General features: G+C 40.4%; 1 protein-coding gene and 1 long non-coding RNA gene across 3 annotated transcripts; one reads left to right on the plus strand and one right to left on the minus strand.

Annotated features, from left to right (window-relative positions):
• Positions 1 to 6,450: 6,450 nt before the first annotated feature.
• LOC125291069 (trace amine-associated receptor 13c-like) lies at positions 6,451 to 7,452 on the plus strand. Its single transcript, XM_048237598.1, has one exon. The coding sequence runs from the start codon at positions 6,451 to 6,453 to the stop codon at positions 7,450 to 7,452; it is 1,002 nt and encodes a 333-aa protein (XP_048093555.1).
• A 4,725-nt stretch (positions 7,453 to 12,177) lies between these two features.
• On the minus strand, positions 12,178 to 14,610 carry LOC125291262. Of its 2 annotated transcripts, XR_007192955.1 has the most exons (4): positions 14,485 to 14,610; positions 12,956 to 13,159; positions 12,416 to 12,626; positions 12,178 to 12,314 (listed from the first exon to the last, which is right to left on the minus strand). It is a non-coding gene; the product is annotated as an uncharacterized LOC125291262 (long non-coding RNA). The 2 variants fall into 2 exon arrangements; XR_007192954.1 differs by lacking the exon at positions 14,485 to 14,610 and having other exon boundaries at positions 12,956 to 13,406.
• Positions 14,611 to 20,128: the final 5,518 nt, after the last annotated feature.

The following is a 20,128-nucleotide window of genomic DNA, read 5'->3' on the forward strand; positions in this document are numbered from 1 at the left end:
CGTGCAGGTAATCCCCTACCTAGGACTGGAGTTCGATGCGGTGGGCATGACAGTGACATTGTCTCAGGCACGTCGGGCAGGCCTTCAGCACTGCATCAGCATTTTTCGCCGAGACGCTATGGTCACCGTGCGCCAATGTCAGCGCCTTCTGGGGCTAATGGCGGCGGCTTCACATGCGGTTCCCCTCGGCCTCCTGCACATGCGGGATCTCAGCGCTCCGCGCTCATCCGCGCCTGCATGCAATTCGCAGTGGATGACTCGAAAGTCGTTCTGCACCCTAACCCCTTTTATCAGCCAAAGATTCTGTCCTCCTCGGCGAGCTTGAGGGTGATCGAGGCCCAGCAGGAAGAGCCATGGCTTTGTAGCCTGTGTCCGGTCAGGGCTCTGAGGGTCTACACGGAAAGGACGAGTGCGCTACGGGAGACTGAGCAGCTGTTTGTCTGTTTTGTGCACAAAGCTTAGAAACCCCTCTCTAAACAGAGGCTCTCCCATTGGATCGTGGAGGCTATAGCAGCGGCTTATGAGGTGGCAGGAGCCGGGCGATCTAAGGGTGCACTCCACCAGAGGGGTGGCGGCGTCCTGGAAGGGGGCCGCGCTCGAGGATATACGTAGGTCTGCCAGTTGGAAGACGGGCGACACATTTGCGCGTTACTACAGCCTGAACACCGGGAGTGCGTCTGTGGCTTGTTCAGTGTTGTCAGTGGCATGTGATCGTAGCACGGTGACATAGCCTCAGAGGGCGCGGTGCGAAGGGGAACCCGGCCGGACTCAAGAGAAGGCTCCGGCCGGACGTGGTTATCCCCGACACACTACAGCTATCGCGGCAGGTGATATCGAGCCAAGGCTGGCCCATGGAGGCTCGCTGTGGCATTTACATGGTCAGGACCGGAGTTGGCCCCCCGTTTTTTGCACGCACATTTGGTGTGTGTTGAGTGGGGACAGGGCTGTGTTTCTAGTGTTTCACCGACAGCCCCCGAGCGCAGTGAGCGTTTTCGTGGGAAACTGTTATTTGTCTACAACTTGGCCAGGACGATACATGATAGGCGCTCTGCTCGAGACAGCGCCGCTGGGTATTTTTATGAATAACTTGAAGGCAATGTTAATGTTGACATATGAAAAATAAACATTCCAAAGTATTTTTTAACTTGGATCTTCATCTTTATTCATATTGATTTAACCTTGTGGAATGACACATAATTGTGTTGGATCACTGGAATTCCGAGCACACTAATGTGTAAATAGCATTTTCACACGTAACACATAACTGTGTTAAAATGACACATTATTACACATCCTTGTGTCACTATATTGACACAACTTATGTGTCAGTATGCTTACACATCAACTGTGTCACCATTAACACAAGTTGTGTTGTCCCAAAGAGAACTCATTGATATGTTGAAATTCAACAAATGTTGTGTTGTTTTTAACACATTCATGTTTAGAGTGCAGGATTGAATGGAGCTGGTAAAAAGGTCATTATGAGAATGTGTGGACACGATGGGTTTAAAGTGACAGTGCACCATTTACAAATGAGTTAAACAGCATCAAATGAGTAGTATTTCTTAAGAAATTAATACTTTAAAACAAAATTACTGTGATTATTATCATTTAAATAATATAAAAGTGTTTTACTTTTACCTTTGTGGTTAGCCTACTCATTTATTTTGTGAGTTATGTTGTATTTAATATGCCATTTAAGAAGCTTTAGTCTTTAGGGAGAAAATGTACTTTTTAATCATGATTAATCTAGATTAATTAATTTTAAAATATGAAATTAATACGTTTTTTTTTCGCTTGACAGCCCTGGTAAAAAGCCTAAAGCGTCTGTCGTATGATTTCGATAATGTGTGTGTGTGCGTGCATGTGTCAGTCAATCGTAACAGCCTGCATAATCTTTGCAGCCAACCTTAGTGTATTTCTGTAAACAATGTTGCAATGCCTTGTCATATCTGCCTCATTTGAACCCTTTAGGCGAGGTTTTTTTCCGAAACGATCAATTTTGACATCTTCATTTCAAAAGGCTATATCTTAAAAGTGATAAGAGATAGAGACTTTCTGTAAATTAGAGAAATATTAAGGATGACCCAAAGTTTATGTAGAGATTAAATGTTTATATCTAATTTGCATATTATGATGTCATATGGTGGCGGCCATCTTGGATTATAGAATTTTCATGAAAAGTTGCATGTTTGAATGATAAAATGCACCACTTCTTTCCCCCCAAAATGTCCCTCACCTTCTGTATGCTATATTGCACAATACTGAATGCTCAGGTAAATAGTAAGTAGTGAACAAACTGTGTAAATCATTACTAATAAATGGCAGAAACAAACCAAATGCATGTAGCGGTAGACTGGCCTTTTGCTGTAGAGATTTTCCAGTTACTACATACAGTAGGCACTCTGATTCCATGTATGGGGCACATATATATTATTCAGATGACACACAAACACAAGTAGACAAGACCTGTTTAGTTCAAAAGCTCATTTGCCATGGCAAGGCACAGATCAGGAGTGAGATGACGAGACAAGACAAGAGACAATGTTAGTATTTTTTTTCTTTTTGTTGTTTTTGTTGATGTTTTTTTGTTTTTTTTCTTAGCTGACAAAGACACACACATCACAAGGACATGAACACACAAAAAGGAACACATAGTGTACTGTATGTCCTAAATGATCAGGGAAGTAGATAGCAAATCAACAGTGTAAATCATTACTAAATGGCTGACTTTTTTTTATGTAGCAGGCCTTTTGCTGTAGAGATAATGACTCCCTATCCCTATCCATACAGGGCCGGCATTCCCATCATCTTGTGATAGACTATGCATGACCTAATGTGTGTGTGTGTGTGTGGGGGGAGGGAGAGAGCGTGTCACCACCTCCACCATGCGAGCAGCATGGCCAGATCTGCCTCGCGCGCGCCAGGGGAGAGAATCTGCGAGCTCGACTAGGCCTACTGTCATTCTCATTGCGACTCCCCACACTGCCACTCACGCCCTCCTAACTGTCCTATGAGCACTTCGACCTCGCCTAACATACCCAGTGGCATTAGACAAAGGCTCCACCCACGCTACTGTCGCCGCCGATTGTGGAGAGGCACACGCTCAGAAGACAGAAGCTAGCGCTATGGATATTAGGCTACCTCCAGCCTCGTTAAGCCACACCACTAACACCCTGCTAACTTCCCGATGAACACCAACCCGCGAAACATTATTCCCACCAGTGACATTGGGCAAACGATTCAACGCTTGTGCTTGGTGTAAGCTAAACTATGGAGTAAACTCTCACTTTGTCCAGCTGCATCATTGCAAGGCAGGGACGATCTGAAGCCTCACTAAACGAATCACCGCCATTTTCTGAAGGCAGATATTCCCCTTCAGAATCAGGGTCCGCTAATAGAAGACCCAACACTTAATTTCAGGTAAACTTTTTGATGCCATTAGACGATAATCTAATGCAAATACTCGCTGACGTTGACAATATCGCTCTGACAAAGTGGCTCCCACGCACACTAGCTCTGCATTTCATGCACTGATTCAATGCGCTGTAGCTAGAAAGTTTTGTTTAAAGCGTGTCCTTTTTTCGACTCGGGGATGACGTATGACATGTCTGCCATCTAGTGGAGTGGAAGTCGAACGAAATATGACACCCTATTTGACTAAATCGGCCGTTTTATTCAGTACCGCATCTTGTCGACTGTGGCGCCTAGAGGGTTAAAGGTTAGGACAATGCTGAAGAGAAATTCATCATTCTCAAAATAACCTATGGCTGAGTTTTGTTTTCAAATGTTCTCATGCATGTCTGGATTACGGGTGAGGAATGTTGAAGAGACAGACTATTGTACATCCTAAAATTATGGCCGGGGTCTTTTATTTACTTAGGCTGCGCAAAGCACAGACTTTTATTTGGGGCAGGCTTGTATTTGAGGCAGGCCTTTATTTCTTATGTGTGTTTTATTATGAGACGTGTTTCATTTGGAGCGGCATACCGGTAGGCTATCAAAAGCAGAAGATGTTTGGTTTGGGATTTAATTTACTTTTGGACTGTTTGATTACTGTATATTGCTAAATGTTGGGACTGATGGGTACTAAAATCTGGGGGTATTTGAACCATCTGGCATTTGAAGCATCTACTTTCATTCATTCATAGGCCTATGGTAGCCTAAATTGAGTTCTTTTTTTAAATGATGCATGATTTACTTTTTTATTAAATTCATAGGCTGGTATGCCTCGTGGCAACAATTGTGTTTAAATGTAGGCTAGTACTGCTTCAGCCTCTGGCAAGCTCCGAAGGGGGCGTCAAGCGACTGGTAGCTTGAGAGTGATGTGTTGGCAACAGAAGAGAAGAGTTACCTTGGCATGTAGGCTATTTGGGGGCCTTTATTTGTCCGAATCTGAGGCCCGGCTATATTTAATGCAAGCCCTAATCTCTGACTGAAAGTGCGCAGAACTTGTGCATTTACATAACAATATTTAATACATTTTCCTGGTGGTGACACCCCCCAACTCCCTCTAACTTTTGGGCTTAAAGGAGAATTCCGGTGTGATATTGACCTAAAGTGTGTTGAAACATGATACCAAGTGTGAACGTATGTCTCATAGCTCATCTCGGCTTGTCCAATGCACTCCGAAATCTGGCGCTAGTTAGCCGATGCTACTAACAGGTTTTCAAAGGGGGTGCCTCGGGCATCGGCCTACACTGTTTTACACCATTTACGAGGCTCAAAGTAGCCCCACACTTCATTGGTAGACTTCCGAGGGCCCTAACATTTAAAACGAGACATTGAGAACTTTGAAAAAGTCGATTTATACAGACATGGTATGGAATGGGAACAGGTATGATAAGGGATCAGATTCCAAAAATAATTCTGTGGAAGCAACTGGAATCCATGCATTTCCAAGGAATTATTTTTGGAATCTGATTCCTTATCATCCCAGTCATTCATACTCGTCACTCGACTTATCGTGACAAAATTCGAGATGGTGGCGAATGGTAAACTTCCTGAAGGTACTGTCTGTATAAATCGTTTAGATCTTGCAGGGTCACCATTTACAAGACTGCAACTAGATTCCTTTAAATTATTACCCATCGTGCAATAGATATCAACAGGAATTGAAATTATAGCCTATAAACTCAAAATCATATTTTCGTGTTTTTTCTGCAGCATTGTTTCATGCGTGACATCCCTAACCGGTATAGAGTTGTTCTGTCACATGAAAGAGCCGACTAAAGATGTATAAAGATGTATAAAATAATCATATAGGCTACAGCTGTCACCTACTTTGCCCCTTCCTGTTTGGTGTTGGAGAGAGGTAACTATATTGTTTTTTATATTCTTCACGTCACTATTTGCATGAGCCACGACTAGAAAGACTAGAAACCGCTAAGATTGGCACCTTACACTTAAAGTTAAACTATGCAGTATTGGCAATTTCCTTACTGTTTTCTCGGTTTTTGCTTCTTTTTCACTGGCTCTGTCATGACGAATGTCTGAGAAACTACATCGCTACCTTTTTCTAGCCAGTGCCTGGCGTGTATGTGTATTTGAATGCAGTAAAGCAATTTGTTACACTCGTTATAATTCCTGACACCGAGGCCGTCGGCCCACAGTTGCAAGCGTGGTTTTTCCGCTCACAGGCGCTAGGGGGAAGCAAGACGGCCACAATTCAACCCGAAAAAAGTCATATAACCATTCCAATGATTCTGAAGCTGTTAAATGAAGGTAAATTAAGCTTAAAAACTTGCATATTAAGCTAAAAAAAACCTGCATAGTGTGCCTTTAACGATCTAAGTGACAGGAGCGCGCAGCGATTCCAGTACAACTCCTATGATTTCTGTCCGACTGTGAAAACAGACCAAAATCGTACAATGTAAGGCCGCCATTAAGTACGAAACAATGTCTGACCTGTCGCAAGTTCACCAAGCTACTGATCTCATTCCACAAGCCTAGAGCGCCCTCTCGCGGCTGTAGACGGTAATGTTTCATGTAGAATTCATGTCAATTCATACTGACTAACATTTTAATAACATGTTAAATTATATATATTTTCATATCTATATTTTGAAGTCACACCTGCAGGACCAGCCAAACTATGAAAAAAAGTCTGACTTATAGTCCAGAAAATACGGTAATATTCGTGTAAATGCTCACATGCAATAAAAAACCTTACATATTAGTATTATATGGACTATATGGACTAAAGTATTTGGCCATTGCACCCATAGGAACTTCAATGACATCCCATTATATGTTTGATCATTATGGGTGGGCCAGACTTTGTTATTAATAGATAGCAATCCACATGAGGATCTGAAAAGTTGTTTTTCACAGCTGCCATTGTTTCACCAACATATAAATACAAGGTCAGTATCTGGAGTAATCAGTAGAAAAGTTGGGTGTGCTGCCAAGCTGGGACAATAATTATCGTCAGGACAACCAGTCACGGTAATGGAAGACCCCTGGAGAGCTAATCGCTGCTATCCAGCCCTGAACTCTTCATGTACAAAGTTTGTCAGGCCACAGGCACTATACATCATCATGTACATATTTTTGTCATCAATATCTGTGTCCACTGTTCTTCTAAATTTGCTGGTGATCATCTCGATTTTTCACTTCAAGCAGCTTCACACTCCAACCAACCTGCTCATCCTCTCTCTTGCTGTGGCAGATTTATTTATCGGACTGACTGTCATGCCTGTGGAAGGGTCACAATTAATTGAAACATGCTGGTATTTTGGGGACACGCTTTGTAACATATTCCCTTTCATTTATTCTGTGGCTCTTTCAGGATCTCTCTGCAGCCTTGTCTTAATTTCCATTGATCGTTTCATTGCAGTCAATGATCCTTTAAGGTACTCATTGAAGGTCACACACAACAAAATAGTTATAATTGTTGTTCTAGGCTGGTGTATTTGTCTACTTTATATGTTCTTCTTGCTTTATGACCACCTAACTGAAATGGAGCCTCACAGGACATGTCACGGAGAGTGTCTGCTCACAACAATCGGTTCCTCATGGATTGTTGGTGATGTTTTTGTGTCATTCATTGTGCCTTGTTCCACGGTTATAATTTTAAACATGAAAATATTCTGTACAGCTAAGTATCATACAAAGGTGATTAACTCTGTTACAGAAAGAGAAAGGGCTGGTAACAAGGACACAATGAGAAGTAAGAAATCCAGCTGTAAAGCTGCAAAAACAATAGGGGTACTCGTTACAGTTTATTTGCTCTGCTATATGCCATATAATTTAAGCTCTTTGGCATACAGCACTGACTTATCTTATCTATTTAAATGTCTTGTATGGATTATGTATCTCAACTCCTGCATGAACCCAATAATATATGCTTTATTTTACCCATGGTTTAAAGTCTCAACCAAGTATATCATCACCCTTGCAATACTTCATCCAGGTTCCTCTTACTTCAATGTAAATTCTGATGTGAAATAGCTGAATTGACACAATTGTTTAACTCTTGTAAGGTGTTCATATTTTTGTTACACAGCCAATGTTCCCGGGTCTGTTGGACCCACAACATTATTAGGCTTTTAAATCAACACAACCATAACAATTTATGAAAAACTACTTAACAGGTGTTTACTTTAGCTCAATTACCAATGATATAGACACCATTTATTTTATATTTGTCATTTACCCCTGTGAGATCACGCGTATGATCATTTTCAGGGTTTTTTGTGAGAAAACAAGGAATTCAATTATAAAAAAAGGTAAAAACAGAAACAAGATTTTTGATCATTATTAGCGCTTATTTCTTAGAACCTAATCAGGTGAAAGTTCTTGAAATGTAACAATTTTGTAACTTTGTGTGGGTATAGCAGGTGCAGAAAAAAACATTCCCGCATACAGACACTCACACTCAGACACGCACACATACAGATGCCCAGACACACAGAGATGCACAGACACACACACAGCAGGCCCAGTTAGGAGGAGGACACAGTTAAGGTACATAGCACCTACAGTTATTACACTCGGGTCCAGTAGACCCGAACACCTCATATGTAATAGTTATGTGTAGGGGGGTGTACTGTGTGCAGTCATTGAAAATAAATTATTTTTTATGTTCTTCACAAAAGATGAGCAAAGGCCAATGAGTCTGAGTTAGAAGAAATAATAAATAGCATATGTTTCTTTTAGCAAACATTGAAAACGGGACCCACAGACACGAACACCTTACCAGGGTGAAATTACCAGCATTTGTTAAGATTGAAAGTGTATAAATCAGGGGTGCCCAAATTCTTCCCTATAAAGGGCCAAAAATTAACCTGGGTGGAGGGATGCAGGCCAAAAGTAAGCATTCATGTTATATCACTTCATATATTTTGTCAGTACGCTGTCAGCACAACATCCGCTGGGGGAAATGGTTGTACGAAGGAAAAGGCCTGTCACAAACACAATACAATATCCCTCCTTCCAAACTGGACCAGTCAGCACTGGAGAGAATGGAAAAGCTGTTACACATGGCTCTTCTTTAAGGATAAGAGCTTGGGATGAACTGTGTGAGCACAAGCACACAACCCCTTTGTATGCGCAGATCTAGCTACAACATTGCAATGGAAACATGCATAAAGTTCAGCCAGATCTGCGCAGCATGGCAAAAAGTCAAACATGGCCATTGCTTTGGTTCAGTTTACTACTGTACTTTTAGATGACCCGACGCTCTCTTGAAATGTATACACCATGACTTAGACTAGTGGTTTACATGTTAAGACCCTGAAGATGATGTTATTACAGTGTGGAGTCGAAATTCAATATGTTACATTAAATCTCTTAACATATCAACCACAATTTGAAAATGAATGGCAATTATTGAATTAGCCACCCTCACTGTTTTGAGATTGCCTGTCAATGTAGGAAATACATCATAAATCATAATCTAACTATCTGATGGAGATGATGTTATTACAGTATGGAGTCAAAGTGTATGCTTTAAATGCATTAACATATCAACTGTGATGCAAAGAAAACATCTTAAGGCTGCCAGTTGAATTAACTAACAAAATACCACGGTTATAGGAATAGAGTCGAAGTCTCTGTTTGAAATGGTAAAAACAGCTGCCTTTTACCTAACTGGGGGAGTGAGGCAGAAAGTGCGGTTCGAATCTGAAAACCAAAGATTGAGTACTACACTCATTCTTAAAAGATGCATTCAATCTGTAGTCATGTCTAGTGAGACAGCTCTCTATTTAGGCAGGGGGGCGAGTCGCTGCTTTCTGTTTCGAACAGAGCCCATGTCTACCTTGTGAAAGATGCTTTATGTGCATGTCAGTGTAACTATACTGTATTGTAAATTGGAATATTGTGAACTTTCACTCTGGAAATTTCCGGTTTCTAAACTGGTTGAAGTTTCACTAGTTCCATGTGAGGGCGCTTACGGGCGAGTGCAGAATGAATGGAGGTCTACGGTGGCCTGACATCGTCATTCTCAATGATAGTCAGAATTTGAGTCTTACTGCTCCATTGGGATGTGATTATGGGGCGTGTTTCAACCGATAAAGGGGGCAAAATGTCTCTGCATCAGGGGTGTCATGCAAGCCCAAATTCTAGGGGGGCACAATCAGGGTCATTGAATGCATTTTCTGAGAGGGGGTGTGGATTATATCAGCGGGGGCCCGGGGGTTCTCCCCAGTGAACATTTTGAAATTCTGACTGCTAAACACCATTTTAATACAATTTGTACAGTTTTGAGGGACAGGAATACCTTAACAGAGTTAAAGGAACCGTGTAAGAAATGTATTTCAATTAATCATAAATTGGCCCTGATATCTCACTAGACATTAAGAAAGCATGTTCATTTCAAATACTTATATCACTGACAACAGTAGTCCGGCCAGGATATTGTCATTTAAAAAGTGAAGATGTTGTCATGTTATGTTTTGGCCTGATGTGCCACCGTCCACCTATCTACTGATCACAAAATCAGTAGTGTTTCGGCATCTGGGTTACCAGCTCTGCCAGTCAGGGGGGAGGGGGAGGGGATACACCGCTCTACAGTAATTTGAAAGTGATTGCAGTACCAGTTTTGGCCACAATCTTACATACGGTTCTTTTAAGTAAGGTGGGTCTCTTCTGTCTGGCTTGTGTGACATGAACATTGGCTACCTGCATTAGGCTATCTAAAACTACCATAGAGACGTATATCCAGTCTCTATGCTGTTTTCATGGATAGGCCTACAGGAATCAACCTCATTTGTTGTTCTAAATAATGTTGCTTCTAGCCTATCCACGTTATCTCCGGAGTGGTTCAGTTTCACATGCGCAAACATTCAATGAGCGCTCATACCCCTACCCCCTGATTTTATGCCTCCATAGGCCTATTTGATGACACCAAATTAAGATCCTGATCAGGGAAACATTTTGTTTATTTTTCTTTTGGTCCGTGTGCCGAATTATCAGGCTATTATCAGACATGTGACAGCAGCACCTGACAGAATTTAACTTTGCGGCTCTGTGGATGAGCAATCTGCTTGTCGAGGAGGCCCATAGACAGAACAGACTCTCAAAGCCCATTTCGAGTCATTTCTCTCATAACTCTATTTTGACCAAACTAGTTAACATTAGGCCTACTGCTGTTTAGCTTTGTATGGCAGTAAGCAGCCTAACATTTGTTTATCACAGTCTCTCGACAAGTCACGCAACCAATATACTGAATGCTTTCAATTTGCAGTAAGCATCAAATCCTTTTGGCCTACATTTGTTTATTTACATGTACACCCTTAAGAGTCGAGATTACTGAAGGTTCTGTCTTAATGATGGACTAATCATCTGAGTCAGAGGTGTGCGGAAAACACACATGATGTAACAAATACACAACTGTGTTCATGTTTCCATGTTCTCCCATTATTTATTTATATATTTATATTTTGTTTGATATTTTGTTTGTTGTCACTATGACACAGGTCACAATGTTAATCTTTGGAGAACACTCTAATAATTTGTTAAATTTGTTTGTCTGCCTTTTCTTTGTGAACCCTGGATACCAGAGGAGCCTATTAACACCTGAAATGTGCACAACACAGCCATAATGAGGGTCCAAATCTCAGTGGTACATCTTACATTACCCATACGAAAAAGAAATACATAAAACTTCTAAAAGGATGAATACAAAAGTCTTATACAAAACACTTACTTCCAGAAACACATATGGCTATGAAAATCTTATGTGGCACATATCACAAAAGTGGCCCATTTCATATTTCCCTCATGTATGAATAAAGCACACATCTACATGAACTAACTAAGTAAATTATACAGTGACATATACTTTCAGTACATGAGAGATGTAAATTTTAGAATATGTTATATAACGTTTTAGTATTATTCCTATATGATAAAACACCATTACAACCAGATTTGTGCATGTAACACACATGCAATGTATATAAAAACAACAGTCTTCATATGGTTTTGATAAGATTTTGATATTAGAAAGAAAAAGTATATATATATGTTATACACATGTACACACTAATTTTTGTATATGTTTGTCTGACATATAATACATGCTTCTTATATGTGAAGTATATGTTTTTCATGAGTAATATTGTGTTGTTCCTATATGATAAACCAGCATTACTGATAGATTTGTGTATGTAACACAGATAAAATGTATATAGAAACTATGAAGTTTTTATATGGTTTTGATAAGATTTTGATATCTAAAAGGAAATTATATACGAGTAATACATATTTACACACTGATGTTTCCTATGGACCCTTTCAAGAGAGTTCCATTATCAGCATCATAGTTGGCCCCACAAGACTTCCTTTTTAACATTCCATATGTTATCTTAATGCAGAGGAAGTAGATTGGGGCCCAAATAGAATGTTCAAGCATTGTTTTTGTTTTTATTGTTGAAAGGGTCCATATGTGTTGCATATATGTACAATATGTGCTTTGTATGAGTATCATTGTGTGGTTAAAGAGCAATACACACAGGGATTTTAACCAAATTTATTTGAAACCTCTACTGACAAATAGTTCCCTTGCACTTCTACTAATTGTATCTACTATTACTGATCCTATCAAAAACATGATGGTTAGGCATGTCGTTATGAAAAAAAAAATTTAGGAGATAAAGTGCCATTTTAAGTGGTATAATGAACTCATTCATACTGTCCATAACTGTACGTAATATTTATGAACTGAACTGTGATATTAAGAACAAAACGTACATTTCAATGTTCTCATTTCTGTTGCTTAACTTTATTCCGCATCTCTGTTATCTTCCCATTGATGCTGCTCCCTATCAGGGACAGAAGGGTACCCGGCCATCTCTCCAGAGTTGCATCTTTAACAAACAAACCCAAAGAATGCAAAAGTTAGTAGGCTATACTTGACATTCACAGCAGAGATAAGTATCATAACAGCTATTGATAACACTGAACCTACTGTAGATGGCATCAACTTTGGTCTTCTCAAGGGGGAGACAAGCCTCTCCCTTCCCCTTGTTGGTTCCCCGAAGATTACTGACTAGAAGCACTTCAGGGGGGAATACAGCTGTAAGCAGTTGTCTTACAAATGTTGTACATGAATTTGCATTAACTGCGTAAGCCCATGCAAGCTTATCCACCATGACACCACTGCCTTTGAAGATCTCAACCTTTAAAGGAAGAAAAATGTGTTAAACAAAGGACAGGTGTTAAACAAAGGGCTTAAAGATAACATTTTAGGATATGAAAAAAACAATATAACTTGGTAAATTACAACCCTATATGATTTTGTATATACAATCAGAATGTATTGGCCTTTAAAAAGGGCTCCCACTAACACAACCTGGTTGTCTTATATAATGTGTTAATACTGGGCACAGAAAGAAAACACATAAAGAAGTGCACACACACACACACTATATATACAGTATAATCACGATTGCCCTACACATTACAAGCATGCCTGACCATCTATATAATATTCATTAAGACAAGTCACCTTTGATGGTGAAGAACTAGTTGTATCCAGGGTTTCCCACAGCACTTTGCAGTCAAGGCGGCCGCCTTGGCAAAACATGCCTACCGCCTTAACTACGTAGTCAAAAAAAAAAAGTAGTCCACCGTGTTACTGTCCTGATTTCTCCCTTTCATTCCAAACCGTGACCAACGTCAGTCTCTCTTCTCCGTAGAACGCATTAAAAACCTGCCATAAATCGAAAAATAATCAGTTACATAAGTGATCCGAATCAGAGCTAGTGAGTGGAGCCGCGCAAATATCCCTCTAGCTCCGTTTACTTGTCAGGTGTGATGAAATGCGTTCATATTCCACTTTTTATGTCATAAACTTTGCAGGCCTATAGAAAGGTTTTGTGGTAGGATTGTCCAATGGTCAAGTTGTTGCTTCAATTTGTGTTTTAATGTATGCGACGCACCGGTGCTGAGTTTGTTAATCGGTGATTTCACTCGTCCAATACATTTTTAAAAGAAGTAAATGGTTTTACAAAAATCAAACTAAAAGTCAAACTTTAGTTGGTTTAGATAGCCTACAACTGAACGCAGCCTATGCCAAGTGGAAAGCAGCCTAATGTATTGATTTGCTGTGCATACTGGACAATAGATGCACAACGTAAATTAGGCCTACAAAAAGTATTAAAATGATTATTATATTATATAAAAAATATTGAAGGGAATCAGGGGGAGCCAGCTCAGTAGCCTATCCTATGTCTTTGGCGAAGGTGAAGGTGAAGAAGAGTCATCCTCAGCCAGTAGGCTACAAGCAACCAGACCCTTTAAAAAAAAAAAAAAAAAAAAAAAAAAAAAATACATTAGCTTACTTCAAGTGTCAAACTGCAGATTTCTGAGTATCAAAACTGCAGTTTTTAAAACTGGGCATTTATAGCTGTGAAGGTAATTCACACGCAATTATTTTTATTTCTCCTAGTCCTTTAAGGGGAAAAACACTATATTTGGTACTTTCCGTAGATCAAAAAAATGATTACAATTTGGCCCTCAGAGTTCAGGTCGGAGGGCCCCTTAGCAGGATTTTGCTTAGGGCCCCATGGAGGTCTGAACCGGCACTGTCCAAACCACACACTGTGTGAAACAAACACTATCATGGAATTACGTAACTGAAGATAGGGGCAATTAAAGCAGAATAATATTGCATTTCCATTTTTTACCGGGGGGGTGCGAATCACAAATGAGTGATTATGGGCCAGGTTGATGTGGGCCCTTGAGACCAACATACCAAAAATGCAGGAAGTAGATGACGGGGAAAAAAAAAAAAAAAAAACTTTGACAATCCCTATATGACCGCTTCGTTAGCAAAGCTAGCGGCGGTCATAATGAGGACACAACATGATTTTACAATGACACCATGATAACGACATCTCTAAACTGTAAACTGCAAATCTATTTATGATGGCAGAATTGTATCATGGGTAGAATGACAAATGTCTATTAAAAATGTATATTAAAGAGAATAATGTGTATTTACACCTACTGATTAAATAATAGTCTGTATCTTACCAGTCACAAACTTCACATTAGCTGCATAATGAGGATAACCTCCTTGTGGCCTCTTCCCACGTCGCCACTCAACTGAAGCCAGATACAGGCTTAAAAGAAGCCCATCAGGGCCCATTTTTGTGTCATCATAGCCAATGACTTAACTTGCCCTTGTCATCTCCTTCTGACCACTGTACCACAGCAAACTTCCTGGCTGGTGTTTCTGCCACTAAAAGAATGAAGGAAAAAAATAAAGAAAATGTATGAATACGGTAGTACATATTTTATCACCATGTAACACTGCATTCACAGTAGTGTAGTGCACAGGTAGTGCATGGTTTTGGTCTGTTTTCATGTACTTGTTATCAGATTAGGCCATTTACACCATGTACAGTGGGCAGTGCTTCGAATTGGCCAGCTTCACTCGCGGTCCGCGCGTGGGATCACGCGACTTTAATTTGTATTTTTCCAGTGAGACGCTGCAACAACCCAAACAACCGGTAGATGGCTCAAGTGAGCAGGGTGTCTCGTAAAAAGAAATGGAGCCTGGAAAACCCTACACAGACTTCACTACAGACTTTAGCAGACTGGTTTAGAAATAATGTAATAGCCAGAAATATGCCTGCCCTAATAAAGAAATATTTGGTTAACTGCGAGTGAATCCCGTTTGCAGCCGCAGAGACGCAGGACAAATTAAACATTCTGGTTTTCTCCGAGTGCAACGATGATAGACAGACATCATTTGGACAAAATATAGAGTATTAACCTCCGCCTTCCTGTTACGTCCTGTTATCATGGAGTTAGACCGATTTTTGATGGTCACAAGTTTACTTCATTAGGGACTGTTCGTTATTTATTTAAGGGGCTACCGGAGGAGTTTGGGGAGCATTAGTCCAAAAAGACGTGACCCTCCCTCGCCAGCAATACATTTTTCTATGACCCTCCAAAGTGATTATGAAAAAATCACTGTCAACTTTTTCCGGGTTTATCGCCTACTGTATTTGAACTTTTTCACATGTTTGGCCATAAGCCGTTTATCATAGGCTATCACGAAACCAAACTACAAAGGCGAACACTTTAACAGGGGGAATTAATTGGGCATGAATCATGCTGAACGCTATTTCGCTACCTTAGAATAATAAGGTTCTATCTGCGTTTTGAGTAGGTACAACCGGGACGATTGAAACGGGCACGAATGAAACATTCCGGTTTTCTCAGAATGCAACGATGATAGACAGTCATCATTTGGACAAAACATGGAGCATATTAACCTCCGTTGCTCAGCCAAATGCCTTCCGGTTACGTCCTGGTATCACGGAGTTAAGAGCGATAAACGATTTTTGATGGTCACAAGTTTACTTCATTAGCGGTTTATTTTTTTGGATTATTAAAGAGTGTTTTTCATTTAAGGGTTTGACTTCGTGCTTATTCAGTAGAGCATTTGGTGCTCTCCCCAATCCCAGACGTTCACATTGCATGTTTGTTTGTAATGGATGCAACCGTGAGCTTGCATGCTACCAGTCCTTCCTTTTCAAATGTGTTGCGCCTGTTTGCACAATTTCACAAATAATCATATGTGATTAATAGTATGACAAATCATCCCTGTGCACGGGGACCGAAACAATGCATGCCAACTTTTTCCGTGTTTATCACGTATTTTAACTTTCCCCGCTGTCTTGCCGTTTTAATGTTTTCCTGTAGAATATCCCATATTTTAAAGGGGAACTTGGCAACTATTTCAACGTAATAAACCCGTTTAGAAATCATTTGGATGGTTAAATGACCTGTTCCGGTGAAAATGGTGACTTTTCCCGCTGCCCCTAGCGTCCCCAGGCGGAAAACCAACCTTGCAACATTGAGACTACCGTCCCGAAAGAGAAGTGAGAAACAAAAACTTGTTTTTAAATCGTGTTTCTTACCTTGTAACATCCACATTGTCTACCAGAACTTATGCTAACCGTTTTGCTAGCTTGTAAACAAATCCATGTGCTTTATCATTACCTTTTTCCACAGTTTGAAATAGCATAATGCACAATTTCTCCAGCAGAGGGGGAAATCCTGCCAAGTTTCCCTTTAATACTCTCATAACAGCCCTGCCATCGGGCCTGTCTCTGTGTTGCCCTGTTGCTACCCCCTTGCCCTTCCAACGAAACAGATGTCTTCAAATCATCGTTTTTGCTTGCTTGAAGGCGAACTTAGAGTGATGTTAACCTATTTAAGTTTAACGGCGCTGATTGCCGTGAGAGCACGATTCATTGAAGCTTGCATGTTCGGCCTTATGTCTGCGTCGCACCTGAGGCTACTCAGCTGCAAGAGAAATAATTTCCCCTCTTTGTATATTCACTGCAAGTTGGCCTACCATAACTTACCAACTCTGCACTGTAGACTGGCTATTTATATTTTTCTGTGAAATAAGCAAATGTATTTGTTCAACTTTATGAAGCAGAATTACGATAGGGTACTTGGAACATAATACATTTGACAAAGGACAGATGAATGTTGCTAGTGACAAAATATTAACTTTCAGTGTTTTACGATGTCTTTGTCATGGGGAAGTGTTTTTCCCCATGCATTTATTCTAGGTTACTGTCAGTGACTGCCGTGAGAAGCGGGTTCTGTGTTTCGCTTCATGTCAGTGACTGACGCTGAGAGAAGCGGGTCTGTGTTGTGTTGTGTTGCGTTATGCTAATTTATTTTCATTGGGCATACCGTGCCGTGCCGTCCACAGCTCTTCAGTTCTGACAAAGCCAAAGTTACTCCTTTTGAAACAATGAGTGCAGGAAGCGGCGTTTGTATGGTTATATTGCTTGACGGGGGTCCCAAGCAGCTTTCAGCCATAAGGCTACTTTGAGAACATTTCAATTCACCCGACACTAATATTCAAAATGTTGAAAACTATTTCGCATAGCATAAAAAGCAGTTTAATTAAATGGAATGTTAGTTGTAAACAAACGAGCTACTTGGTGAGGCTTGGCCTCACAGATCTTTCGTGCCTTAGATGGCAGGAAAAATCTTCCGCGATAGGCCTATTAACTAACCACCCGATTCACGTTGGCTGGGGGGAAGGGGGGCCATCAGACAATTGTGCCCAGTTCATCCGGCCCTTCCCCCAAAAAATCACACCTTCCCACCTCTGACAGCTTAAAAGAAGTCAAGAGGACTCCTTACTCACAGACCTATTCACAAACCCGCGGTTTTGAAATCCTATGCAGCTACAGGAGCTTCCAATCGAAGAAGCAATTTTGCATTGTAGGCATAACTAACATGCAATAACGCCGCCAACAACAACCAAAACTAGGCTAATCATTGTCAACATGTAAATTAAATGTAACATTATTGTGAATCAAATTAAAATGTTCTCTTTTTTTGCAAACGTAGGCATAGTAACAGAATAATTTAATAATGTTACAAGATACTACATCAATCCATATGTTTCATTGGGCTACTAGGCTATTTGTTTTGCCTTGATTCATTTAGGCTAGGCCTTTTATTCAGGGGCCATATTCACAAAGAATTTTAAGGCTCTCTAACTGGCTTAATTTAGGAGCAACTCCTAAAAATAATGGAGCGTGTCACTCCTAACGTTAGGACTCCTAATTTTTTCACAAAAAAGTAATTCACGAAGCATTTTTTAGACCTAAAAAGTAGCACCTAAGTCTGGGACAGCTTAATTCGAGAGGACTCCTAACTCACTAAGACCTATTCATAAACAGCTTTTTTGTGGCATTTTACGTTGCGATGTTTTGAAATAGCCTATGTAACAGGAGCTTCAATCATGAGGAACAATTTTGCATTCATAAAAGGGATGCAATAGCATACCAACAACAACACAAACTACTCATTGTTAACATGTAAATGAAATGTAACGTTTCATTGTGAATCAAATTAAAATGTTCTCCTCTTTGCAAACGTTAGCCTAGGGATATGGTGACAGATTAATTTAATAATGTTGCAAAAGGTAGGCTACTGCATCAATCCATAGGCCTATGTTTCATTAGGCTACTAAGCTATTTGTTTTGCCTTACTCTTTATTCATTTAGGCTAGGCCTTTTTATTCAGTTATTAATCATCTTACTTCCTTCGCACTACTTGTGTAGCGCACGCATTCTCCGACCTGTCACCTGTCAGTCATCATCGGAAGAGAGGTGTTTGGAATTCCCGCGTTACAATCGTCAGCCAATCAAGGTGGTCACTTCAGTCAAGCTCGTGCATGAGTAATGACGTCATCCATAGCCACGAAGACTCACTCCTAGTTTAGGAGTTGTCTGAAAGGCTTTGTGAATAACTTTTAAGAGAAAACTCCAATCTAAAATCTTTGAGTGCGATTTAGGAGTAGTCTACTCCTAGTAGTAAGATAAAAGCCTTTGTGAATAGCCTACGGCCCCAGTTATTCATCATCTTCCGTCCTTGTGTAGCAGCGCCGCATTCTGAGACCTGTCACTCATCATCTTAAGGGAGGTGTTTGGAATCATGCCAGCGTTACAATCATCAGCCAATCAGCCAATCAAGGTGGTCACGCTTGCCCATTTACCCAAATTAATGGTGGTCGATATTACTGATGATCATTGTTATTTAAGAACATGCAGTGTCGTGGGGTACCAAAACATCTTGCTTTCGTAAAAAGCATCATCACGCACATTCTGGCCGGGTCTGTTATTTACTGTAGGCTGTGCAAACCACATGCCTTTTATTTTGGAGCAAGCCTGCATTCATTCATTCATTCAACCTTTATTTATTCTCGGTCATTCATTGAGGGAAGCCCTCATTTTCAATGAAGCCAAATTACAGAAGCAGAAACAAAGCGCTCCACAAACAAGACAACATTCGAGGCCTTCTGTTGAAGAATTTTATATAAAGCCTGCGCTGACAGTAATCCTCCTGCCCCTGATAGGCCTACCACAGCTGTGGATAGTGTGGAATGTTCAAGTAATAACACAATCCAATGTGTGTCTCAATTGTCCCCGTTGACCACCTCACACATTTCTCTAGATTTTGCAACAAACTTACATGACACAATGCCATAAAATATGCCAGTTTTAGGACACAGAATAATGTTTGTAATGATACCAGGTAGGCCAGGTATTGTCGAAGGTGCATGGTGAAGTGAAATTCTTACTTTGGAAAACAAACATTTGCCGATATCATCATGATCATTAGAATATTGCAATAGATTCTGTGTTCTGGACTGCAGGTAACTTGTTAAGCCAGTGGTTATCAAACTTTTATGTCATTCCCCACTTTGATCAAGGGGCATGACTGATGATAGTGGAATAGCGTGTTATCCCGAGGCTTTTGCAAGTCAGCATCTTCGACGTAGTCTATTAAAATATAAGTTTTCGATGTCCCAAGCGGAGAGCCATACTTTATTGTTTTAACGATCTCTATGCTACTCACAAAAATGTAGGCATGGGGACATGATGAAGTAGGTTATCAACTGTCGTTGTGTTAAATTATTGTGATTCACGAGCCAGTGGTTTTCAAACATTATCGTGACTCGGACATCTAACTAAATGCAACAGGCTCACATCATCCTCGCATTAAGCAAAATGAGGACCAGTGTTTTGTCAAATTGCAAATAGCTATTAGTTTTAACTATTTTTTTATGATAGTAGCCTATACAAAAAGCACTTCATACTATCTTAATATTGGAATCGGGAGGAAGTGG

The sequence above is a fragment of the Alosa alosa genome, chromosome 2 (assembly GCF_017589495.1).
Source record: "Alosa alosa isolate M-15738 ecotype Scorff River chromosome 2, AALO_Geno_1.1, whole genome shotgun sequence".
NCBI lineage: Eukaryota > Metazoa > Chordata > Actinopteri > Clupeiformes > Clupeidae > Alosa > Alosa alosa.